The 27,800-nt window shown below is 36.0% G+C and overlaps 1 protein-coding gene across 4 annotated transcripts in view; it reads right to left on the bottom strand.

Moving 5' to 3' along the window:
- The window catches only part of NCKAP5 (NCK associated protein 5), a 711,275-nt gene that overhangs the window by 373,264 nt on the left and 310,211 nt on the right, over positions 1-27,800 (bottom strand). For all 4 annotated transcript variants that reach the window (XM_087950139.1, XM_087950137.1, XM_087950138.1 and 1 more), the window contains one exon: positions 16,528-16,591. In XM_087950139.1, the coding sequence (XP_087806265.1) occupies positions 16,528-16,591 (64 nt within the window). The remainder of the gene's footprint in view (positions 1-16,527; positions 16,592-27,800) is intronic.

The raw sequence follows: 27,800 nt of genomic DNA, 5'->3' as shown, positions 1-27,800 counted from the left end.
CCATGGTATTCCTAGGACATTATACAGAAGTGAAACTCAGACTCTGAAGAAACAAGATAGAAAAAGCATTGATGTTTTTGAACTTTGCTGTTGGAGAAGATTTTTCTAAGAATACTGTGGACACTCAAGAAAATAAACGGATCATCAAGCAAATCAATAAAGTTCTCAAGCACAAAAGATCAGGCTCTAATTATCTTATTCTGGAGACATTATTCAAAGACCTGATTCTCTGTAAAATGTTCTAATGTTGGGAAATGTGGAAGGGAAGAGAAAAAGAAGATGACCAACTGCAAGTTGGATAGATTTAGTTGCAGTAACAATGAGAGCAGTGTTGGAAGAGCTAAAGGACCAGGTCAGGCACAGACTGTCGTGGAGAAAATCTATCTATGGGATTTCTAAGAGTTGACAATGACTTCATGGTATGTTGTCATCATCATTATTATCATCATCATCACCGCCTCCACAAGATAGCACTATTCTTTTTTTCTTCCATACAATTATGGAACTACTTGGATAAGTCCCTAAGACTGTGTTACATGCAATTTTTTTTTTCTGAATGTAAAAATGTTTTCTTTAGAATGGGAAGAAAAAGGAAGAAAAATCTGTCTTGAGCCTCTATCTCAAAATCCTCTTAAGGTTTACAGAAAATTGTAATTATAATACTGAGAGTAAGGAAAACTTACGGGATGAACTCACATTAACAGAATTTACATAGCATTTACAAATTTGAGTTGTTACCATCCACTTTCTGATCAGGCATGCAATTTAATATTAAATGCAATGCCAAGAAAAGTTGGACACCCCTAATTCACTGTCTGCTGCCATTGCTTTTCTACTCTAAAAACCTGTTCCTGAAGCAGTTCCTTCTTTTTATAAACTTAAATACATATAGATGTCTATAAAGATTCTCAGTCATCAAGGTGGAGTTGTCTGGAAGTTGAATCATGGCAACTAGAGAAAAAGACAAAAGAAACTACTTGGATAACCTGATAAACGTTTCAAATCAAAAAAGAAAAGAAGCCCAGTTCTTTTCTTCCAGTCATGAAAGTCTAGACCCTAGTCTAGTTCTTATATACAGATATGTAGGAAGTCTATACCTACAAATTATTATAAGCTCAGCAGAGGAATTCTTTAGTTCATGCTTGCTAACAGAGGACCAGATGGGAAGGCATCTGCAGAAGATTTAGCAGGTGGGAGGTCAATGCTGAATTCTTCTTCCACATTCACTTCTCTTGTACCATTGCCTACTTGACCATTAGCAGTCCATTTTGTTTCTTTTGGCTGTGCTTAGACATTAAGAACAAACCTTTAATAAAGGACTAGTTTGCTGCCAACCATGATTTTTATTTTCAGGATAAATTCCACTGGATAAATTTCTTTTCCACTTGAAAAGAAAAATTATTCCAGAAGATTGTGCTTTGCAACATAGCATCCTTTTAGTTTGGGTTTTAATTAAAGCCACTTTACCAAAATTAGTCAGAAGGATAATAAGAGAGTGATCTGTGAGCAAATTCTTAACTACGAATAAAGGTTGCTTAACTCCTATCTTTCTTTCTTTCTTTCTTTCTTTCTTTCTTTCTTTCTTTCTTTCTTTCTTTCTTTCTTTCTTTTTTTTCTTTCTTTCCTTCTTTTTCTTTCCTTCTTTCTTTCTCTCCCCTTCCTTCCTTTCTTCCCTTCATATTGAAACAAATCTGGTCCATGGATATAAAATTATCCATCAGAATAATTCGTTTTAGTTTACAAAAAAAAAACCTTGGGCATCTTTACAATATGAATTATTTCTGGTACATACATCAGTGTAATTGAATTAATGAAGAGTTCAAGTTTTTATTAAGCGGCATTGTGGAGAATCTACAAAGCTGTATTATTTCAATGCACTTTCTGATACATAAGAAACAATATGCATTTGTATATATTACAGAAGAACAAGAGGTCACAAATTCTTATACATCAATTGAATATGACTGGAATATACAAGATTGCTATAGAACAAGAAATGGATAGAAATACTTAAATGAATGAGGATTATTCAACTCCCCAAGAGTCCTATGGTTCCAAGGAAATAAAAGATGAAATATTCCTAAGTTTAACTGGGCATTTAATTAGATAACTACAAAGTTATCTAACTAATTGATATATAATTTGGTAAAATAGAAAATAACACCATATAATTTATATACACTGTAATGGCCATTGTGCAAGAACAGAAATAACTACTTTTCATACAATAGGGTATGGAAACTTTTACCATGATGCTTGTCTTTTTCTCACCACGCAACAATTGTGTTCTTAATTAATATAGATTTTTGGGGGCAACTTGCTTTCAGCGACAGATCTCTTCCTATGTATCTGTTAGCCTTCAAGATCTTCTACTCTTGCTTTGCATCTTTCAGCTGTCATAAGTAGCGGGGGGAGGAGGGGGTTAAGTCTGGGAAGCGAGCTGGAGGTGTTACATTCTAGTGTTGTATAAAATGAGGAGGGAGGAGAGAACATTCTTGCTTAGGTTTCTATTTCTTGCTTAGCTTTCATCTGTGCAACTGCAAACTTTTATCAAAGTATGCCAAGGTCAACGGACAGAAGCCTCATCACCACCTGAGGATGTCCACATGATCATATTCACAACTTGTAATTGGAAGACTTATCTGAACTATTGGGGGTGGGAACATTTCCATCGCTTTGTATATGTGGTTTACCTGCCTAATTTCTCAGATTCAGAATTCTATTGTTCCTACCACTTCATTTCCAGTAAAAGATATCTTTTCTCTAATTAAAAGAGTCTAAGTATTTCTTTCTTGGATGTTGAATGGAGCACTGCCTGACAGTATCCTACAAAAGTAGGTCTCCAAATTTATGCTTTTTTGCTCAAGTTGACAACAAAAAGCATTTCTTTTTTGGTTCGTCATTATACCCTACTCCAACATATATTATTGCCTCTGGGAATATGAGAGGGCTCCGAACTGCTGAGCTTAACCTTTTAAAATTAAAGTAGCCACAATTCAGTATTATTAGTGTCGATGGGCTTTCATATCTATTAGCTACTGAAGAATTGCCCAAGGCACCATAATCTGTTCCTAGCCATAAAATGGGATTTGTTCCACCCTAGAGAATGGCTTCTCTGATATTAAATATACCCAATGGATTGTACACAACTCCCTCAACGTTTCCTTGATCATCTTCTGCATGGGTTATCTAATGTGCAAATGTCAAAGAACTCCCAGGCTATTTTTTTAAATTTAACCTTACGTGCTGCAAGGAAAATACTCTATTTTACTATCCCTAGATCTCACTAATCTCATTTGTCCCATATCACAAGAACAACAATATATTTGCTAATTTAATAAATTTCAGAAGATGGGTGCTAAGGTTGACCTACATTTAGTCAAACATAAGCACATTTTTTGAATTTTCTCCAAATCTATTTGCCTCCAGCCTGTGGTGGTAAAATTGTAATCAGATTATCCCATGTTTTAACACTGATAAATATCAAATTCAGCATTTTTAAAGAAGTTACTGCTAAAGGTGAGAAGTACCTTTCAGAGATTAATTTTCCATTCTCCAGGTAAACTGGGATTATTTCCACAAGATTTAAACAACAGTGTAAGGGTTGTTGGAACCTTATTACATTTTCAACTCAGACACCCAGAAAACTCAAAAAGTCTTCTCACTACACCAGGAAGAAAATCACCTCAACATGATTGATATTTTACTTGAACTGAACTTTAGTAATTGGAACTATTTTAAATGTATACAGCTCCCTCTTCTGGCAGGAAAGGAGAAGCAATATAATTAAGAAATGGACCTATTTTGCTTTCTATGCTACAAAGGGTGTTATAATTGATTTTAAATTAACTTGAAAATCAAACTGATTACTGAAAAAGGAGGCAACAACCAAATGTACTTGTCTCCATAAATAGCATTTTAGATAACATTTAGAAAACTGGCTTGTTTAAAAATATTTACAACAGGAAATAATTGTACTAAATGTAAAGAAATCATTAACCACAAAAGAGAAAAAAAAATGAACCGAAACACAAATTAGTTCCAAGGTTCCTGAATAAAACACATATAACATTAGGCACCAATTCTGTTTAAAAAAAAGGGAGAGAAAAAAACCAACCTCCCCAATACTGTAATAAAAGGTTCCATCTTTAAATTACCAAAATTGCAGTTGTCCTCATAATCTTAATCTCAATTTCTATATAGATTGTATTTATTGTTTGTTTTTAATTTATTTGTATCCTGCCTTTATTATTTCTACAAGTAACTCAAGATGGTGAACATACCTAATACTCCTCCTAATTTCCCCACAACAAGCCTGTGAGTTGAGTTGGGCTTTGGGACGAGAGAATGACTCGTCCAAAATCACCCAACTGGCTTTCATGGCTAAAATGGGACTAGAACTCACTGTCTCCTTCTAGTCTGGTGCCTTGACCACAAGACTAAACTGGCCTAGTCCTATATGTAGGGATAAGATGAATGCTTCCTATATTCCCAATTAGAGATTCCATGTTAGAGGTTACGTGTAAAGGACTTTGAGATACCAGTTTTAAGGCAACCAGTTTTAGGATTGGCTGAGGCGCAAATCATAAACCCTGTTAATGAGGAAGGTTAGAAACTCACTTGCAGTTCATGTAGACATATATACAAGACTGTTTTATTCTGTTTCCCAGAACATGGCCCAATAGATATTTACCTCACATCATACCAGATCTGTTTGTTGAAGAGCATAATATATGTGGCTCCCTGATTCTGTGGGGGAGTTTTCATATATGTCCACCTTCTTCATAGGTGCTGCAGTATAAAACAGCTGACTCTGGATAATGTCTAATAAGCACCTTGTGTGGCACAGTAGTTAGAGTGCAGTACTGCAGGCTACATCTGCTGACTGCCTTCAATTTGGCAGTTCAAATCTCATCAAGCTCAAGGTTGACTCAGCCTTCCATCCTTCCAGAGGTGGGTAAAATAAGGACCCATCTTATTGGGGCACAATATGCTGACTCTGTAAGCTGCTTAGAGGGGGCTGTAAAGCACTGTGAAATGGTAGATGTCTAAGTGCTATTGCTATTGTGCATTTCTACCTTGAATTATTTTAGATTCTGATAAAAACCAATAATAACTATAACAATTTAACAGAAAGTAAAACACAAGGAGGTTCTTTATACAAAATCAGATGTCTGCTCTATCTAAACCAGTGGCCTATTAACAAGAATCTTTTGTGGCCCACCTAATTATGTCTAGATTGAACTAGAAAACTGTTGGATGCAAAACATATGCTCAGCATCCCAGTATATAAAGATGTAACCACCCTTTGCCTAGGAGATAAAATGTCATTATAAACTTCATAAATCCTCATATAAGGTGGAAAATATAATAGTATTGATTTCATCTAAGTTATTTCCAGTATTTGTATATTGTCAGTAACCCAGAAAAGAGTTCACCAAGCACAGCCATTCTTAGCAATACACACTGCAAGTCAAGGCACAAGAACTCCTGCATATTATATTGTTTATTATGAACTATTTCACCAGGTATTATATATTTTGTAGGGTGTAATTAACGTTACTGATTCCATGAATTGTAATGGCCAAAAATGTGATTTAAGTCTGCATCTAACCCAGCATATTTATAGGTGAAACTCGAAAAATTAGAATATCGTGCAAAAGTTCATTTATTTCAGGAATGCAACTTAAAAGGTGAAACTAATATATGAGATAGACTCATTACATGCAAAGCAAGATAGTTCAAGCCGTGATGTGTCATAATTGAGATGATTATGGCTTACAGCTCATGAAAACCCCAAATCCACAATCTCAAAAAATTAGAATATTGTGAAAAGGTTCAATATTCTAGACTCAAAGTGTCCCACTCTAATCATCCATAGCACCTGCAAAGGGTTCCTGAGCCTTTAAATGGTCTCTCAGTCTGGTTCAGTAGGAATCACAATTATGGGAAAAACTGCTGACCTGACTGTTGTGCAGAAAACCATCATTGACACTCTCCGTAAGGAGGGAAAGCCTCAAAAGGTAATTGCAAACGAAGTTGGATGTTCCCAAAATGCTGTATCAAAGCACATTAATAGAAAGTTATGTGGAAGGGAAAAGTGTGGGCGAAAAAGGTGCACAAGCAGCAGGGATGACCGCAGCCTGGAGAGGATTGTCAGGAAAAGGCCATTCAAAAGAGTTGGGGACTTTCACAAGGGGTGGACTGAGGCTGGAGTCAGTGCATCAAGAGCCACCACACACAGACGGATCCTGGACATGGGCTTCAAATGTCGTATTCCTCTTGTTAAGCCGTTCCTGAACAACAAACAACATCAGAAGCGTCTTACCTGGGCTAAAGAAAAACAGAACTGGTCTGTTGCTCAGTGGTCCAAAGTCCTCTTTTCTGATGAGAGCAACTTTTGCATCTCATTTGGAAACCAAGGACCCAGAGTCTGGAGGAAGAATGGAGAAGCACACACTGCAAGATGCTTGAAGTCCAGTGTGAAGTTTCCACAGTCTGTGTTGATTTGGGGAGCCATGTCATCTGCTGGTGTTGGTCCACTGTGCTTCATTAAGTCCAGGGTCAACGCAGCCGTCTACCAGGAGATTTTGGAGCACTTCATGCTTCCTTCTGCAGATGAGCTTTATGGGAATGCTGACTTCATTTTCCAACAGGACTTGGCACCTGCCCACGCTGCCAAAAGCACCAAAACCTGGTTCAATGACCGTGGGATTACTGTGCTTGATTGGCCAGCAAACTCGCCTGACCTGTACCCCATAGAGAATCTATGGGGCATTGCCAAGAGAAAGATGAGAGACATGAGACCGAACAATGCAGAAGAGCTGAAGGCTGCTATTGAAGCATCCTGGTCTTCCATAACCCCTCAGCATTGCCACAGGCTGATAGCTTCCATGCCACGCCGCATTGAGCCAGTAATTGCTGCAAAAGGGGCCCAAACCATGTACTGAGTACATATGCATGCTTATACTTTTCAGAGGTTCGTTATTGTTCTATGTACAATTCTTGTTTTATTGATTGCAAGTAATATTCTAATTTTCTGAGATTGTGGATTTGGGGTTTTCATGAGCTGTAAGCCATAATCTTCACAATTATGACAAATCACGGCTTGAACTATCTTGCTTTGCATGTAATGAGTCTATCTCATATATTAGTTTCACCTTTTAAGTTGCATTCCTGAAATAAATGAACTTTTGAACGATATTCTAATTTTTTGAGTTTCATCTGTAGAACTATACAAATATACTATAATTACCAGGTTCCAAAAACAAAGAAAGTCAGATTGAGATTGTCTAAGCAGTTTCCTTTAGTATTCCTCACCTATTGCCAGAAATCTTGCCAAACTAAAACAGACTACTTCACAATGAAACACAAACCCTGGGAACTATTAAGGGGAATCCTCTTCACTCTCTTTCTCCTACACAAACTATCTAAACTGTGTTGTCTCTTGCTTCTCTGGAATGCACTCCCTCCCTCTTGGGAAAACATTCCATCACATTAATGCTTCCTTTATAGCACTAGTTGCCATAAATATCATGGCTTGATCTGCTTCCTTTATGTGTACTATGAATCACTCCCCCCCTCCATCATTGACCATAGAAAAATATTTTTTCCAACTAATTTTGAAATATCAACAACTAGTTTTAGCTGCAAGGAACATAAACCCACACACTATAAGATGTCACCAACCCTTAACCAGTGTGGACTCCCAAGCAAAGAAACCACTACTAACTGAAGCTTCATAGGTCACACCCTGAGTGAAATGAAGGACAGCCACTGGAGGGACATATTTAGTATTTTCCGTATAGCTGTTCAATCTTTCAAAGACTATCTTGATCTACAATGGCTGTGCTGAATTACATCCTCATTCTACATGCAAAGGATGGTGCAGACTTCGGAACAGTTGCAACGTAGTAAATCATGCTAAAATGTGTAGCATTGTTTTCAGGGCAGTAGACATACATCTCCCAATTGTATTGTGATAATAAATTATTGACAGGTTTTTACCTCAGAAGGAAAGCAAATTCCCAGAAAGCAGCCACAGCTATGAAAAATGTGGATAGGTAAAAAGACAGCTTTCTCCCTAGCCATTTGCACATGCAACTTTTGGCTGCTATAACATATTATGCTTTATTGTTATTTATTACATAAAATAACATATAAAATAGCAGAATGTTTCAAGTTTGGGAAATGACTGACCATATGGCCTTTGACTCAAAAAAATAGGACTATATATATCCATATACACTACATATACACCACACTACACACACACAAACACACACGTATACACACCCATACAAACCACACACACAAACCTTTTAATTATGCTTCATATTTCTTAACCGCCATTTCCCTCAGACAGATGGAAGGATGGATGGGTGGGTGGGTGCATGGGTGAGTTGATAGATAGGATAGGATAGGATAGGATAGAGAGAGAGTGATAAAGAGAAAGAGAGGGAGGGGGAGAGAGAGAGAGAGAGAGGGAGGGAGGGAGGGAGGGAGGGAGGGAGGGAGGGAGAGAGAGAATGAGAATGAGAATGAGAATGAGAATTAGAATTAGAATTAGAATGAGTCTGGGTGAACTACAAGAAGGGGAATTTATTTTGTGTATGACTTCCTACTTCTCTGCAATAATCCATTTGTCTTGAGTCAAAGCAAGAAATCTGTAATCTCTAAATCCAAGAATGACAATTTGACAATGACAGATATCAAGGATAGAAAAAATAACAGCCAGTTTAAACAACCTCCAAATATGTGGACCTCAACTCCCAGAATTTTTACCAACAGTCATGCTGATTGGTTAAATCTAAGATGTGGAATCTGCCCATATGGAAGGTCCCAAATTTGAGAAAATGGAATTAGATGCACGATTATGTGCCCACAAATCAATGTTAACTTTTAGCAACCACACAGGCAGATTTTCTCCAGGATAATCTGTCCATTCAGAAACTAACTAGAAGTAGAAGTTAGAATATAACTAAAGGATCATGTTCTAGGATAGAAAACCTTTAATCAGGATTTTGCAAATAAGAGGGCAGCTTTCAGTATTTCAGATGAAGTTCTAAATTACAGAAGAAAGCTAACTTCTAATAAACATCATGGATATTACTGCTACCTAGAAATTAAAATATAAATACAAGCCTAGGATATTACAGCAAAATGCAATCTATAATTTAAAAAAACTGAGTTGGCCAGCAGGAGGCAGAAATCTAAACAAAGATATAAAGGCATTAGAAGGGAAATTAGGTAAATTATAAATTGACTTTAAGTAGCAAGCTTTCCAAGGAAAACAAATCATAGATGCTCTGTTTTGGTTCCAGCCTCCTGAATGAAAAAGGCAGGTTGCAGATAAATATCAGTTTTTAGAACTGCTCTTCCTCCTATGTCATTCAAAAGATTTGGACTAAAAGAGTCAAGAACTGGAAGACTTATTTAAGTGCATGATTGGAACATAAATAATTTAATAGCAATTCCTACTCAGAAATAGTTTGATTCTGAGCATCAGCAATTCTAAAATTCCTCCTAGAGTTTATTATTGTTACCTATACACAAGAATTTTGTCAATGAATGGTCAAAGCTAAACTGGTTATAGATCTTTTTTAAAATTATGAGCTTGCTCATCAGGACATTGGCGGAAATTATGATGACATTTCTCTAAATGGAGCAGTGAGGCTTTTAAGGAACAAAGTTGACTTAAACCATAATGATTTCCAGAATGTCCAATAATGAACCCACCTATCATGCATAATGATCCACATTAAATTTCACATGCAGTTCTTATATCCACATGCAGATTGACAAGAGCTAAAACAAACAAACACACACACACACACACACACACACACACACACACAACCTAGGAGAAAAAGCAGGCTTCAGCTAAGATATTGCTGTTTATTATTAATACCAAAATTACTGGAAAAAATTCAAATAAATTAGATACTCGACCCACCTCTTTGCAAGGAAGGAAGGAAAGGTAAGTTAGCCTTTGCATCTTATTTTTTAACACTTCGTTTACTGCTAAGCAACATGTATTTCCAAATAATCCCAACACTGAACCATGAAAGGATTTCTAACTGCCTTAGGCAATTGCACAGATTTATCCCTTCTGTGATTTAAAAAAAAAAAAAAAAGCAAATGCTTCTAAGCTGAAAGAGGAACATTATGCTTCCATGTATAAAACAGCTCTTTCAAAAGCATGCATGTGACTCCAACACCCCCAATAAAGGCCCAAAGGATGTGCTGGCTCTCTCAGACAGCCATCCCTGCAGAGCCTGAATCACTCTTTGCCAGGTGATTAATGGAGCAACATTAATGACATAAGAGACATTTAAATGAGCATAGGAGGGGGGTGGAGGGAAGACTGCCATAATGGCAGTGAGAAGCACACAGGGTGACCTAATACACACAGTGGTTTTTTTTTCTAATTATAGAAAATATAAACTCACAACATTTTTGTCCTTTCTTCCAAAGTATGAATGACATCTTGTTTACCTCTACATAAACAGGCCTAACCAAATCTTATCATTTCTTAGACACATGTTTGTGTAACTGGACAATACTGGTAATTTCGGTGATGAGCAACCTTACAGACCCCTTCCTGCCCAAGCCAAAAGAAACAGAATCTTATGGAACACAACAACATAGCAAAGGTATCCCAGTAAGAAGTGAGGACATGTTCTTTCCACCCATGTGGTTAAAAGTAAGAGTTTTTTTAAATTAGATTTCTAGCATAATTTCTAATATAATTTGATTAGACATCCACATCTAAGAAAAATTGTTAATTTTATGCATATGCAAGGTAAAGAAGCCTTATTTCTGGTGACAATATAGATGCATCCACATAGTTATTTTGGAAGTAATATGGAGATGGTTACCTTTTTTCAGGATGCCTAGATTTTCCTGATGGTCCTAAAGATGTTTCTTAGTCCTAAATCTAAGGAATAATCAGAGTTGTCCCAGGTAAGGTTTGGAACTGAAATAAAGTCAATCCCTTGCTGCCCTCTATCAAAGTACATTGCCACGTTTTTAACAATCAGTCATTTAACAGCAAAACTTACCCATTTTGGAGAGTGGGTTCGAACTTATGACCACAAAATTCACTTAACAACTGCCGTAAAAATGGTTGAAAAATTGGGCCTGGTCAAGTGGTGCCTTGATTGAATGACTGACAACCAGAATTCTGTTCCCAATTGTGGTCTTAAGTCAAGGATTAACTGTACTGTCAATATACAGTATACTGACTAAAACATGAGATGACATGAACACGAATGAATGCACTATGCCAGCTAGTTTAGTGTAGTGGATAAAGGCACCAGTTTAGAAACCAGGAGACAGAGAGTTCTAGTCCCATTTTAAGCACACAGCCAACTAGGTGACCTTGGGGACAGTCATCTACTCCCAGTCTTAAGAAGGAGGCAATGGCAAACTAAAAATTTTTGCCAACTACAAAAACCAGTTCAAACAATTGCCAGGAGTCTAGAGAAATTGGAAAGCATCAACTTCATCTAGAATTTCACCATCAACACTTATGTACTCTAATGAAAGCCTATCCACTAATAGGAATCTCATTGCCCATTATGGCTCTTCTAGTGAGTAGCCCCTTCCAGAAAGTCTCAGAAGCAATGGGATCTTTTTGGTTGTTCTTGACTTAGTGACCGTTCAAAGTTACAATAAAAAAGTGACTTACAATTGTTTTTCACACTTACAACCATTGTGGCATCTCCACAGTCACATGGTCAAAATTTAGATGCTTGGCAACTGTTGTGTATCTATGATAGTTGCAGTGGCCAGGGTCATGAGATCATCTTTTGCTACTTTCTAACAAGCAGTCAACGGGGGAGCCAGATTTACTTAAAACCGTGTTACTAATTTAACAATGGCAGTCATTCATTTAACAACTGTGGCAAGAAAGGTTGTAAAATGAGGCAAAACTCACTTAACTGTCTTGCTTAGCAGCAGAAATTTTAGACTCAACTGTGGTCAATTGTGGTCATAAGTTGAGGTCACCATGTAGTAGAATGGTGTCTGTACAGTTGAAAGTCTTTAGGGGAATTGGGGGAGCGAGGTTCTCAATCCATACAGAGCTTCTTCTGACAGCGTTTGGAATATCATTAGGCAAGGGCAGATTTATCATTGCAATCAACTCAATTTATTATGAACATGTTCTGTCTCACTCACTTAAAAGGGATATAAATGCACAACAAATTTGTAGCTAAAAAGTATTAGTAATTTGATAAAGTGTTAACAAATATGAACAAAGTTATTAATAAAAGACCTGCATTTATAAAGTATATAGCTTTTCTTAATCACATACCATCTAGTCAGGATATAGTTATAATATTAATTTAAAGAGTATAAAATTAAACCACCACCAAAATAGCCACAGTCACTATTTAATTCAAGATTTAAGATGTTGCTTTATCTTCTAACTCTTTTTTGGTTCCATCTAGTTTGGTCCAGCTTTTTCCTGCATATGGAAGTAATTTGGGAGAAGGGATGTGATAGGAAAGATTACACTTAAATTCATTAATATAACTTGCTTTCCTATTATTAGCACCATCTGAGCCTGTTGAAAGTCTTAACCAGGGCTTTAATTTTTCCCAGAGGAGCTTTAAATTAATTAGTAGTTTACACGCTAACAAAGAATCTGATACATTCATAAATCAATCTAACGTTCAAGGATTTTAAAAAGGAAAAGAACCAAACCAATTGGGACCTCATATTCAGTTAAAGTGTTGTGCTTCTACAAAAGGGTGCAGGTGTGAATTAGACAGATGCAGAGTAGAAGCCATGATAATCACTTTGTATTACTTAAACCCACAGCAGGGAACATAGCAAAATAAGGACTTCTGGCCTATCCTTAGTGAAATCTATGCCAACCTGAAAGACTAATTGAAGAATTGATTTGGCTTTAATCTTTATGAAATAAAGATCTTGACAGCTGTAATTTATGCTACAGCCTAAAAAATAAACAAAAAAGTGATAAGAGTTAATAAAGGTTAAAGGAATACAATGAAATGCTTCATTGAGACAAAGGCTACCAAACAGAAAAAAATGATTTGTGCTGAAATATGAATCATGAGAAATTCCCAATTGTATGCATTTATCTTACAGACAGATTGTGTTTAAAGGAATGCAGGGGTGATGTCCTACAATCATCCCAGTGTATTATCAGAAGTATTCCAGTATAGATTCTCACACTGCGATTTGCAGTATTTCTTTATCATTTCTAAGTAATAAACCAAAATAATTTAATCTAAAAACTCTCTTCTACAACCTTGGCTGAGGATTCCTGTGACCACTGTAATTGCACATGCAACAATAAAAGACACTTTGTTGATACATCTCAAATCCCTCTAATTCCTAATTTAAGTGGACGTTTTTCCCACACCAATACTGAATACATTTATTGTTGTATCATGTTTTATAACAGAACATTTTGTTATTTGAAACTACTGAACAGTTATTGCCTCTCTAATTCTTGTTACTCTTTTATTTATTTATAATGGTTCTTGAAAACTGCAGAGATTTACAGAATTGAAATAAAGCACAAAAAAACCACTAAAAGCTCTCGAAAATCCTCACATCTGAATGAGATAACTGCAAAGAATCTCAAGTAGAACTAAAGGCCTAATGTACCACCAACTATAGGCAGCTGCACAGAGAAACAAGCCCACAGAAATCAAATCACAGCTTCCTCACGCCTATTAGAAAAGCCTTTTTCAATGACTTTAAAAGTAAAGTTGAAGGATATCAGCTTTATCTGGCATAACATATCAGGACATACTTCTTCATCCTCTTGATCTCATAAACTGGATGAAGAATTGGGCCAGAATGCCCAAAGATAGGATCTCCACAGATCCTTTTTCCTGGCACTTGAAAACTTCTCCAGAGCTTTTTAAACTGTCTAGAAGACCAAGACAGCAAAACTGACGAATTGAAATCTTTTTCCTTGAGACCAGGAATCAAGGATGCCACTATCTGATCCAAAAGTACACAGAGAGAGTCCTATCTAAATGCATCTGTCAGATTAAGCTAGTAGTTCCAATTTAGACAACAGAATCGTAGTTTGGATTCCCATTTGCAATAGAGCTATTAGTGGTGTCCTTTTGAGAAAACCAAGTCAATAGGAGAGACAATGTTCTTATATTGCCTCTGACAATAAGCATTCATTGAGACATGAAAATTCAGCCTTTGAACTTTTTACCCACCTGATGGGAAAAGTTCTATCACCAAGCAAGATACAGCTATTATTGCCTGGGAACTAAGAAATAGAAGCCTTAGCATCACTGGCCCTAGACTTGCTGAGAAGAGGCCATATAAATTCTTGAACTATGAAAGATACTAGTTATAATTAAAAAGCCAGCTGCTAAAGTTGTTTCTATTACAGGAAACTGAAGTAGGGCAAGAGGAGGTTTATGTCCCAGTCCTGTATAAAAACAGGCAACTGAGACACTCAGAAGCCGTGCTGGTCCTGTCTCTAGGATCTCAGCATCTCAGATGTATCTCAAGCCCAAGTTTCCATCGATTATAATAAACATGGGATCCAAACTACTGCCTCAAAGAGAAACTTAGGTTTTATTGTGGAATAAATAAATGCAAAATGATCAGTGGTGGGATTTAATTTTTTTTACTACCGGTTCTGTGGGCGTGGCTTGGGGGCATGGCAAGGGAAGGATACTGTAAAATCTCCGGTCAGAGGTGGTATTTGCCGGTTCTCTGAACTACTCAAAATTTCCGCTACCGGTTCTCCAGAACTGGTCAGAACCTGCTGAATACCACCTCTGAAAATGATATATCCTAAAGTACAGGAAGTCTTCTATTTTCAACCTCAATTGAGACCGCGAGAACCAGTTGTAAGTCACTTTTTTCAATGCTATTGTAACTTTGAATAGTTAATAAACACATGGTTGTAAATCAAGGAGAACCTGTAATTCTATTACCAGTGCTGATTTTGCTCAAAATATTATATTCAAAGGAGCAATTAATTTTGAATTAAATTTAAGCTTGTCCATTTATATTATATAGTGATGAGCATTCAGCTTTATGGATGGGCATCCCTTTAAAGGGTCCCCAAAATGCCAAAATCATATTTATGATTACGATACCGGAAACAAAGAGACAGCATGTTCCATTCAATTTTTATTAGATTTTTCCCCCCACTTGTTTTGTGATACTTTTTTCCACAATCAATTTCATCCTCAGCTGAATAGAGACTGGCATAGAACAAATGCCAAATGACATAGGTAAGTGAAATATTAAATTTCAAAACATATCAGAGGGACAGACAAAAGTATTTAGAAAAAATGTTAGCCAATAAAAAGTATTAAATTGATCTATCAGTAAAAAGGGATGCTTCAAAAGTTGTATTTCTCGTTTATTATCTTGGTGCTTAGAAGGTCTGTAAACTGCATCTCTTTCACCAGGCTTTTAACTATAACATAGTTTGGGTTTTATACACGTACATATATAAAACAATTATTGGTCTCATTAAATTTCAAATTAGAAGAAGCCAATTCTAGAATTTTGGTTGTGCTTGTATTCATTGTTGTGTCATATGAATGATACTGTAGACCCAGAAAAACCTCTAGGTTACCTCTTTTATAACATAGCTCAAAGGAGAATATGATCACGACCCAGTTTCCACAATTTCTAGTTTATTATAGGCTACACATCAGGCAATTCAGTTTAAAATTAATACTTATACATTGCTAATTGGACTGCAAAACCTAACTTGGTTTCCTAACCAGAGTTTGCTTTAATGAATGTTCTCTGGCTTGTATGTAATAGCAAGGCACAAATCACAGTAACTGAATCCTCCTCCTGACCATGTAAACAGACAGAAAGGAAAGAATGAAAGACTTAGGGTTCATTCAGCATCACAGAAGTTCTTCCAGATGGTGCTAAATCCCGATTTACCATTATATTGAATCAAGCTTTTATCTTCATATGATCCTTCAGAGCTCAGCGTAAGCAGACCTCATTCACAAAGTGAGGGCATAAAACAAAAGTGCAGTAAGGTTCATGAAAAATTTAGATCTTGTTAAATCAATACTGTGATTACCAATGCTAATTTTGCACTGTAGCTTTCTAATGCTATACTGTAAATGAATCTCACAACAACAAAAAATTAGGGAAAATCTGAATGGATCTAAGACTAAGGATTAGCATAATCAATCTTTCAAGCATTTTCATGGCTTTCTTTGTCAATTGCCAGTAATGGGTGATTAATTACTAATCAAGTGTATCTAATTCCAATCTCTAATTGCCTATTTATGTACTTAATTACTATGATTTTTCACTTGGTCATCAGAAGGGAAATCAGTATTTTTACTGATAACCTTTTCCCACGATTCTTACCTTGCCCAGATTTTGATGTTCCCCACCAAAAAAGAGAAAGATACATTAATAAAGTTTTGACTGCATTTATATTTTGGTTCTACTTGCTATCAAAGTCAGCATGCTTGAAGGTTTAACTTCAATACAATTGTAAATACAAATTGGAGGACTGCCAAAACTTACCATTGTTCCGTCACTCTTACTGCGGGCAACTTCTTGCTGTAGCCGAGCCACAGACAACTTTTCCCTATGGAAAGAAGGGAAGGGTAAATAGCTGCTCGTTTTGCACTCATCATTAAGGATATCATTTATATATCACTGTGGAATATATGATTTGTCATAATGCCTCAGCACAATTTGGTTCCTTGGCCATATTTTCAATAATTCTAATACTACCAGAATTCTTTGTTTAGGGGATTGAATGATATCTAAGCCTGGCCTGCAAAACACATGACGTATTATGCAACCCACTGACCTTTTTTTAAAAAAGTAATAAATTCACTGTTGCCACTACCCCCAAAAATGTGATGGCAAGCATCTCCAAGACTTATTACTATTGCCAGTGCTACAGCCCCAAAACAGCTCATAGCATGTCAGATATTTCTTTGCAGCCTGTGAGGACTTTTAATTCATCAGTGTGGTTTAATTCATCAGTGTGGCTACAACTTGAGCAGGCCAGGTCTCAGCACTACACATACAAAATGACACAACCCGTTTGGGTTGTGACTAGTGTTTAAAGAAACAGGTTTTTCTTTATATAGATTGCATTCTACAAGCGAGACCACACATTTCTTCTTTTGTGTTGCAAGATTAAACGTGAGCTTTAGCTTCTTGTTAAAAAGAAAGCAGTTCTAATGAAATTGATTTTACGCAATTGAAAATCTAAATTAAACTACATTAAGCAGTGATTCCCAGAAAATTTTATAAGTAAAGCCCACCTGATGAAATGACTTTTTCAAGAAATCATTAATGAATCATGAATCACAGTGCATGACAAATACTTTTTATTTGAGAAGCACTCACAAATTTTATGGATATGGTAAGCAACAGGTGGACTGATATGTGGGAATGCCTTGGGAGATGAGGAAGATTCACAGACTTCACAATGGTTGAAAAAGAAGAAGCTAAGCTCACAGAAGGAATGAGAAAGCGACAAAAATGGACTATCCTTAGTTTCTTGGACAGTAAAGATGAGAGAGGAGAGAGATGTACTTTCAAACTTACAAGATTTTGTTAATATAACCTTATAATATAGACAGTTAATAGGTTGTGCTTCTTAGCTGGACTTTCTCACAAGACTGATACCAGGAGAGTTCATTAACATTATCTTTCATTAGTCCAGTTACTGTATATTCTCTGGCACTTATATCATGCATGTTCCCTGATCATATACATATACAGTAATAAAGCAATTGCTCAGATGAACTACGCTGGTATTCTTGGACTTCCTCAGCTATCTGTGTAAACAGGACCATGCAAAACAGCATAGTCCTTGATATCCTTTTGGTACCTTATGATAAAAAATAAATAAACATGTACAGGCCAATATTTGTTATTCTAATGGGTATTAATGTTATATTCTACACGTTGGCCCGTAATATTCCTATCTGTAAGGCAAGATTAAAAGCCACTAAATTTAAGATAGACATTTGTCTAGTTCTCTCAAATCATACTCTGCCCTGAAATTCAAGAGCTCAGGATCAAAGCGCACATTCTGTTTCTTCCAAGCCAGAGAAGCCCCTCTTGGAAGCATCTTTTCTTGAGCTCTGAATACTCTGCTCTCAGCACCGCTAATAGGAATCTCCATTTTTTAGAAATGGATTCAGACAACACATGTCCTAATGACTCCCTAATCAGCATGTTCCCTGCCAACTAGTCCCCCTGAGAAAAGCTGGCTTAAGTACAAGTGCAAAGACGATGACATCAAGGATCTTTTCAGAATCAATCTGACAGGAGCAGCAGCAGGCAGAAAGCCTGTGAAGCTAGAAGAAAAAAGCCTTCTGTAGGGAGATTTATGAGGATCAACAGGGTACCTTTTGATTGATCATCACTATGTGTGGAAAGTTAGTCTTCAGTTAGCCTCATTCTCATAATAGGCCGGAACCAAGTTAATAAATTTGCTTTTTACATATTTATTGCACATTTTCTCTAGGTCTACAATGGCTGCAAGTCTTTACTGTTTTAGGAATCCTAGTAAGATTTCATTCTACTTCTTTTCATAAAGCAATATACTCCTTCTTATAATATTAAGATTTTTCAATGGATGTTTTTATTATTATTATTATTATTATTATTATTATTATTATTATTATTATTATTATTATTATTCACAAAAATGACAGTATACACAGCAAACAGATAACCATGCTGGGTTTCGTATCACAAATCACTAGTCGAACACTTCCCAAGTGTTTAGGACTGCGTGATGTATCGGCGGATTATGCGAGCAGATCCCAGTAAGGTGGCCTTCTGCAGCTGACCAATGGTGATCTTGTCAGTGCCAATTGTTTTTATGTGCTTTCCTAGGTCTTTAGGCACAGCACTTAAATAATCTAAATTATTATTATTATTATTAATTATTATTATTATTATTATTATTATTATTATTATTATTATTATTATTTTATATCATGATTATTTTATGAGATAATATTCTGTTAGTCTCACCACTACATGCAATAAATATTGTGGAAAAACTTTTTTTTCATTTGCCAGGATAATTTTTATATTTTTACTTACTTTGTTTTACTTTATTGTATGAACTATTTGGTATCAGTTTTCATCTTAAAGGGAAAACAAAGTTTACCCAAAGGTTTTCGAAGAATTTTGAGAAAATCTCTTAACCAATGCATTGATTTATTTTGCTTGCTAACTGCTTATTTCTAAGACATACAGCACTGAGACTTATCAATATAAACATACTAAAGGTATTTCTTTCTATGCCCAATTTCAACTTTTAAAAATTTCCAGCTCAGGAAAAAAATGAATGTTTTTTAGAAATTATTTATAAGTAAAATGTACGGTTTTCATCTCAAGTACTGACTTTGCCTTGTTAAATGAATCTGGTTATAACTAAGTTTTTTAAAAAAGAACTTCTGTTCTCTCATATCTAATAATTATTTTTGCATAGATTTCTGAAACAATGCTTTCCTTTCTATAAGTACATGTAATTCTGTGTGATAACAGACAGTTAAGCACTATTCTAATTAAAAATCTCACCATTTAAAATATATAATGAAATATGTAATATGTAATTTTAATGTACCACAATAATTAGGAAACCAGCAGGAAGTTATTTAAGATCTAGAACCATGAAAAGCAAAAATGCATGTGATGCCTGAAAGAAGGTACACAAGTCAAACTGACTTGCTGAAGCTCCATCCTGTTAAAGAATGCCGTATTTTATCATGAAGTAAAACTCATTCATTCATTCATTCCTCAAATTTATACAATCGCCCATCTCACAGTAAAGTGACTAGGCAGCTTACAATAAAATCAATTATAAAATAAAAATAAAACAGCTACAATTAAAAGGCATGAACAATATTATTAACAACATGGTGGAGAAAATTGGCATTAAAAACAAGGCAGCCATTTCCTCAAATCACTATTGCTTTGAGATCCCCGGTGTGTTCACACAACCATGTTTTAAGGGTCTCCTGAAAAAATGACAAGGATGCAGCCTGTTCCACTGGAACAATGAGACAATAGTGGGTGCCACAGCAGAAAAGGCCCGTCTCCTGGGTCCCATCAGATGAAACCCATTTGCAGCATACCTGCTGGACAGATGGAGACGGACCATCCCTCAGACACCGCAATTCCATACCACGAAGGCCCTTAAGGTCAAAACCAGCACCTCGAATTGGATCTGGAAGCAGACTGGCAACCAATGCAGCTTGTGGAGCGAAAGTGTAACATGAGCCTATTCAATGTTACTTGCAGTAATTACAGTATACTGATATATAAAATCTATGCATTAAGAACAGATTTCTTTAAAAATGTTTCAGTATCATCTGACAGTTCAATTTCTTGATAAACATAGAAAAAAAAATACAGGAGAGAGACATCTGGCCTTCCACAATAGGCTTTAGCTAGGCCTGTAGACACATCTAGCAGCTAATTATTTTCTACCAATTTCTTTTTCTTTGAATATACTGCAGAATATGTTCGCATAAAAAGTCACCTACTTTACAAAAAAAAAAGATCATGCAATGCAGTTCTCAGTGTGATTATACTTACACCCAAAAACAAGTGATACATTTGTCTCTTAACATTTTCCTGTCAGCTACACTAATTTGAAGTCTTGCACATGCATAAATAGATGTTTACTGACAATCCAAAGCAGGCTGCTGCTATTTTCTCAGTTATTCTAACAAGTAGGCTATATTCATAGCTTACCAACCTGTTAGAAAAGTGCCATACCTTGTGTGGGATCGCACGAAACCTCCTTTTTTGAAACAGACTACTAAGCACTGAAGAAACACACATAACTTTTTATTATTTTTGGAAAAGAAATTGAACTCTCTAAATACAACAAAAGAAATACAGGTAGTCCTTGACTTACGACCACAACTGAGCCCAGAATTTATGTTGCTAAGAGAGAAATTTGTTAAGTGAGTTTTTGTCACATTCTACAACTTTTCTTGCCACATTTGTTAAATCAATCTCTGCAATTGTTAAATTAGTAGCCCAGTTATTAAGCGAGTCTGTCTTCCCCATTGACTTTGCTTGTCAGAAAGTCGCAAAAGATGGTCATATGAACCTGGGACACTACAGCCGTCATAAATATGAATCAGTTGTCAAGAATTAGAATGTAAAATGTGACTGTGGGGATGCTGCAATGGTCATAAGTCCCTTTTTTTCAGTACTGTTGTAACATCGAACAGTCACTAAACAAACTGTTGTAAGCCAAGGACCAGGGATGAGATTCTACAGATTCAGCCCAGTTCTATAGTTCCGAAGAGCAGCTGACACAGAACCGGGTTCGCTTCTTTTCTTCGGCTAGGCTCACCCGACTGCCCGAGCTTTAGGCTGTCCTTTATTCCCTGATAAAACAACCTTATTAGTTGCTTTGCGTGGCAGAGCTGAGTGCCGCTAGCATCAGCAGAAGGTTATTCCTTGCAGGAGAAGTTGATTTACAAGTGCTGCGTGCGCGCGCTTTCAACGAACCGGTTGTTATGCCGGTGGGATCCCACCCCTGCCGAGGACTACCTGTAATACAACCATTCATCTAGCAATTGTTCTAAGTTACAATGACACTGAAAAAAGTGCCTTACAACTGATCCTCACACTTACAACCAACACAGGATCCCCATTCAGTTGCTTGGCAACCAGTCTGTTTACAGCAGTTTTGCAGCATCATGTAATCACCATTTGTGACCTTTCTAGTCAGCTTGCAACATGCAAGATCAATGAGGCAAGCCAAATTTGCTTCCTAACCACATGAATCACTTCGCAACTGCAATGATTTGCTTAACAACCATAGCAAAGAAGTTCATAAAAATCAGGTGTGGTTCACATAACCACAAAACAAAATCACTTAACAGAACCAGCTGTGACGCACTTAACAACTTAGGGAACAGCTTAGCAATGGGAATTCTGTTCCCAATTGTGATTATAAATTGAGGACTATCTATACTATCCCTTCCGAACTCTATGAGGTATGAATCGCTAATAGACTAAGGCCATTCTAATAACCAAGTTTTAAAAATTAAGAAAAAGGGAAATGGTGAAACAATTATGCATTTAAAAAGAACAAACAAGAGGCAGAAAAATCTCTGGATCAAATGAATGGACGTGGTGGGTCTGACTTTCGTGTGCAAAAACACTGTCTTTAACACAGGATTTTCTATATATCTTTTTTAAAATTTATATACTGGCTTTTATAGAATCTTTGACCTGTGAAATGATATTTACAACATCAAGCCTAGTTCCTGACCCACAATAGAATTCAAATTAAAGCATCTCTAAGGAGACAGCTCTCCAGCCTATGTGTGAATACAGCTAGTAAAGGACAAAACAACAGAACCCTGGGTAATTAGTTCCACTGTCAAAATGTTCTTACTGTTAAGTATTTTTTTCCTAATATTGAACCAGAAACATTTTTAATGAATTCATTATTCAATGTTTTCTGTTTTATAACAATATAAGAACAGAACTTTTCTGGTAATTGAAAAGTATGGTCATATTCCCTTTCATTTTTCTCAACACTGAACTTTTTGGGTTATTTCCATTTCTTTTCATAGCATTTCATTTCTAAATACTGGTTAAACCTAGTTTGCCTGACTCCCCACTAAAATACAGTGTCCAGGTTGGACAGATAATATTCCAGGTGGACTGACCAAAAGAGAATAAAGTACATCAGGGGTGGACAATTATGGCTCAGGAATTCTGGGAAGTTGAAATGAATCACTGCAGTTATTTAGTAGCATGATTGTTAAGTAAATCTGGCTTCCCCATTGACTTTGCTTGTCAGATGTCACAAAAGATGATCACATGATGCCAGGACACTGCAATTGTCATAAATACATGCCAGTTGCCAAGCAGCCAAATTTTGACCATGTGACCAGGGGGTTTCTGCAATGGTCATAAGTGTGAAGAGTGGGCACTTTCTTCACTGAGCTATAACTTCGCATTTTCACTAAATGAATGGTTGTAAGTCAAGAACTACCTGTACCCAGAAAAGTGCACTGGTGTGCCCATTCAAAATAAATTTAGTTTAATAAAATTGTTGATCTATTATGGCAATAGTGCTGAAAAGAAAAAATAAATATCCAGGGCTGAAAATCATAAGCTCAAAAACTGGGAAAAATAAAACATATCATTTTGAAATTCCTAAGAAAAATCAGAAACACAAGGCCCACATGGCCCGCCTACCCGCTGGCCCCAACCCCCAACCTTACCTTGAGTAGAGCCATGCAAGCTGGAACTGGAAGGTAAACCAACAGCGGGGGATGGAAATCCACCCTGGGGTGGCTAACTGACATTGGTGGGAAAGTCAGTCCCATATTCCAGAGCTGCAGTAGTCACAAGACTGGCCCTTTGATCATCCCGGAGCAGCTCCTCCAGTCCATGGCAGGCCGGTGCACCCAGGTGGAGGAGCAGCTGCTCCAGGATAACCAAAGGGCCAGTCCTGTGACTACTGCAGCTCTGGAATATGGGACCAACTTTCCCACCAACATCAGCAAGCCACCATCAGTCAAAATTCATATTAGTGGTCCCTGAACTCAAAAAGGTTGGCGACCTCTGGTCTAGAGCACCAAAATGTCTAGACCTGGTAAGATTTATTTATTTATTTATTTATTTATTTGATTTGCCAATTGTTTACAAGATAATAAGTATAAGTGTATACATAGTTGTGAATACATGAAATGGGTACATATAAGAAAAATAAAAGAAGAATAAGAGAAACAATAGGACAGGGACGGTAGGCACGTTGGTGCGCTTATGCACGCCCCCCTACAGACCTCTTAGGAAAGGGCTGAGGTCAATAGTAGACAGTCTAAGGTTAAAGTTTTTGGGGTTTGGGGAAGAAACTACAGAGTCGGATAGAGTATTCCAGACATTGACCACTCTATTGCTGAAGTCGTATTTCCTGCAATCAAGTTTGGTGCGGTTAACTTTGAGTTTGTATCTATTGTGTGCTCTTGTGTTGTTATGGTTGAAGCTGAAGTATTCATTGACAGGTAGGACATTGCAATGTATGATTTTATATACCATGCTTAAATCAGACCGAAGACGGCGTAATTCAAGGTTTTCTAGTTCTAGAATTTCAAGTCTGGTGGCATAAGGTATTCTACATGTGTTTTTGACAAATCAATCCTGGCTTCTAGTAATCATTATGCAATTTTACAGATTGATTTCTTTATGACCTATTCTAGAATCCTTCCAGATAAAGATATGAGCCTGTTTTGCAACTTCCTAGATCCTCCTTTTCCTCTTTTGCCCTCTTCCAGTTAGTTGGTATTTCAACGCCAACACACTGATGATTGTGTAAGATCATAAAGAATTTCATTCAGCAGCCTAAAATGTAGCATTTCCCATCTTGGAGATTTAGATGTATTCTTTTGTATGGTTAAATGACACAAAGTGTAATTGTAATGACACAAAGTGTAATTTTCATTCTTTTCCACAAACTAGTTTCAAGCTAGCCTTTCTTCTCACTTCTTCTAACCTGAAAATAATGAGAACAAATGCTAAACTATGAGCCATTAGTACTCCCTCTAGTTTACAAAATGGGATTAATTTGTCCCATGATCCTTTTTAAGGTCACAGCTCCTGGAGAAACTAAAACTAGAGCCAATATTAATATTTTAAAATTGCAATATAATTCTTTTCTTTTGATTCTGTCTGTTTTAAGTCTCGTTGATTCATATGCATTGACTTTAGGAAGAATGGCACTAATTTCTTTATTCTAAAAATAAGGGAGGGGGGGAAGGAAGCAAGCAAGCAAGCTATAGATACGTATATATCTTAATCATGTCATAAACAATAGTCTCACAAAGGCTATTACACAGAATTGCCAACTTTTTCAAATATATCAACATAGTGTATTTAATTGCCAGAAGAAAAATGAACAAGCATGAATTCTGTTTAACACTTATCTACTACAAAGTAAGAAACCAATATAACGCAAATAATTGATATTTACTTATGCAAAGAGATCTGCCTTTTCTTTGCTGAGAAAGTGAGCTGCACAAGGTTACAATTACTGTTTATAGCTTAAGCCTTCTTGATTAGAGTTAAATGGGAAATACAACCCCAATAGACTTTCAACAAAAACCCTGTTAAAGAAAAAGCAGGGCAGGAACCAACAAAGCTGCCATGTTCTAAGCCTGATCATAGATTAATCTAGCTCAATTATGGGACATTGGCTATGTTCAACTGAACACTAAAATAAAATGTAAATTGCCAGGATTGCATAATCTCAGTCATTGTGTTCTATAAATACTGGCTAAGCAAACTATGCAAATCCAGCTGATTTTAATTTATTCAATAAATGACAGTTAAACAAGCCTTGTCTAAGTACAATGTGAAATACAACCATTGATTAGCAAAGTCTGCAGAATTTCAGGAAAGGCTTTCTGCTCTTCTAAAATTTTTTAGAGTGCATCTAGAAATCTTATGCAATTAAGCACATATTATACACTATACTTTAATCATTTTCAAACATTAGAATGCAGAGGAGTCTGTCAGCCTGCTTTGTAAACCTGGCAATTATTGTGTTAAGGTTAATGGATATAATGAGCCCTCAGAAGGCTTCTGTAGCATTTGCACTAGCACAAGAGAGGAAAATTATCCAGTCAAATGATTAGAGATGGAGGAAGTAATCCATTTTATTCACATATTAATCTGAACTTCCTAATTTGCACTTATTGAAGAAATGCACGAAATTAACGCATATAGATGTATATATATTTCATTTCAAATGTTGTAATTCAGTTCATTAATAAAAGCACTTTATAAATACCTACATTATTGATGATAATGTAAAAAAGCATATTGCATTAGATAAGTTCCAATGTTCTTTCTGTTCCTAATTGCAATGATTCCAAAGAGAAAAGTACATACCATAACATCATGAGGCAACCGTTCAGATAAGCTTCTTGATGCCATACTCAAGTTCATAAAGGCTGGATTTTACAAAATTTTAATTTTGTAACTTAATAATTTGCTACCTGAAAACAACTGTATAGTATGAAAAAAAAAGAGGAGTCCCTGCGAATTTTACTGTTGCTGACTACAGGGGCCGGTGCTCATCTCCATTTCAAGGCCATTGAGTCAGTGTTATCTAAAGACTTTTCCATGGTCATGTGGCCAGCATGACATTGAGCACTGTTACTTTCCTATTGAACTGGTATCTATTTATTTACTCACATTTGCATGCTTTCAAACTGCTAGGTTGGCAGGAGCTGGGGCAAGGATGGGAGTTCACCCTGTCATGGGGCATCAGATCTAGGTTGCTGACTTTCCAGCTGACAAGGCCAGCATCTGAGCCACCATGCCACACCATAGTATGAAAAGAACGTACAGAATTGCATGTGTTAGAAAAAAATGTCTGAAGAAAGATGCATGAATTTTCATCCTTAAATCAACACTGTATGTTCCATGCTAAAGAAAAAAAATGGAATTTTTAAATATTATACTTTAAAGCCTGGTTTACTTGGGATCACAAAATCAGGCCTTTCTGGTTTTTCAGTTGGAGGAATTGAGCTGTAGATTCCGGGAATTGCTATCACAGAACATATCAATGATAAAAGGATAGGAAGGGCAATTTAACTTTTTAAACAAAAAGAACAGCAACTGCACATTACAAGGGTCTGTAATATTCTGGGAGAACACTTAATTTAAAAGCAAACAGGGATTTCAGATATTTATTTAATTCAAAGGTTGGCTTATATTTTAATACTCCATCCTATTTTCATTCCTTCACATGATTTCAAGTAACGGTATATCTTATCATTACTTTTTCTTGGCAAGGGCATTTTTTGAGATTTTCACTGTATAAATTAAAATTTTGGATTAGAAGTGGATTAAATTTTTCACATTTTCAGGTTTATAATTAAGCATTTATTTAACAATGACCACTGGCTGGAACAAACCATTTCTAAATTCAGCTTCTTTGAAGACTTAACCTGAAAGCTTTATTTCACTCCACTGAAATCCTGGCAAATATTAGGATCCTTATTTGTTCAGGGAAAAGTTTCTATAATATAATTGGTACTGCAAAATATATATGGGAAATAAAATCAGTTTTTTAATTTTTTTGCCCAAGAAAACCTTGATCATCATAGTTGAAAAATAATCAAGAAGGGGCAAACCATGACACATCAAATGTGTTTAATAAAGATTAAATAAGGTTTAAGGCTATTTATGATTACTGAGGGCTGAACTTTTCCATAGCACTCTTGAAATAGGTTCATTCATCACCATTATTATGCTTTTATTTTATTTTTATAATTTATATTATCGTTGTTTTTCTATTTTTTAAGCTAGCTGGGGACTTTGGTGTTTGGGATGTTGTAGGTGATGTTTCTCCTCCTCTTAAGTTTTTAATAATTTTGTTTAATTGTAAATTTTTCTCACGATAGACAATTTATTGAATTTTATTTTGCAAGCATTGGCATCCAAAATTATTCAATTGCATACAAATTTAATAAGCATTATCTTTGAAATAATGAATTCAAAAGTCGCTTTGGAAATCATTCAAAGTTTGCTTTTAAAATACAGAATTACAGAATAACAGAGTAGGAAGGTCTTCTTACCTTACCCTATATACCATTGGACAAATAGTTGTCCAATCTCTTCTTAAAAACCTCTAATAATGGAGGATACAGGAAGCTTTTTGTAATTTTAAAAGGAGCTTAATATAAAATACATTTTTATTTCATACATTTTGAATTCTTAGAGAATGTTTAATAAAAGACAGCTGTAATTGCTGCTCAAGTTCAATTCAG

Source organism: Notechis scutatus, chromosome 1 (genome assembly GCF_049901735.1).
Source record: "Notechis scutatus isolate UNSWTSFEM ecotype Mainland chromosome 1, rNotScu1.2, whole genome shotgun sequence".
NCBI classification, from domain to species: Eukaryota; Metazoa; Chordata; class Lepidosauria; order Squamata; family Elapidae; genus Notechis; species Notechis scutatus.
Note: the sequence above shows the minus strand (reverse complement) of the source record. Positions and strands in the feature narration are given on the sequence as shown.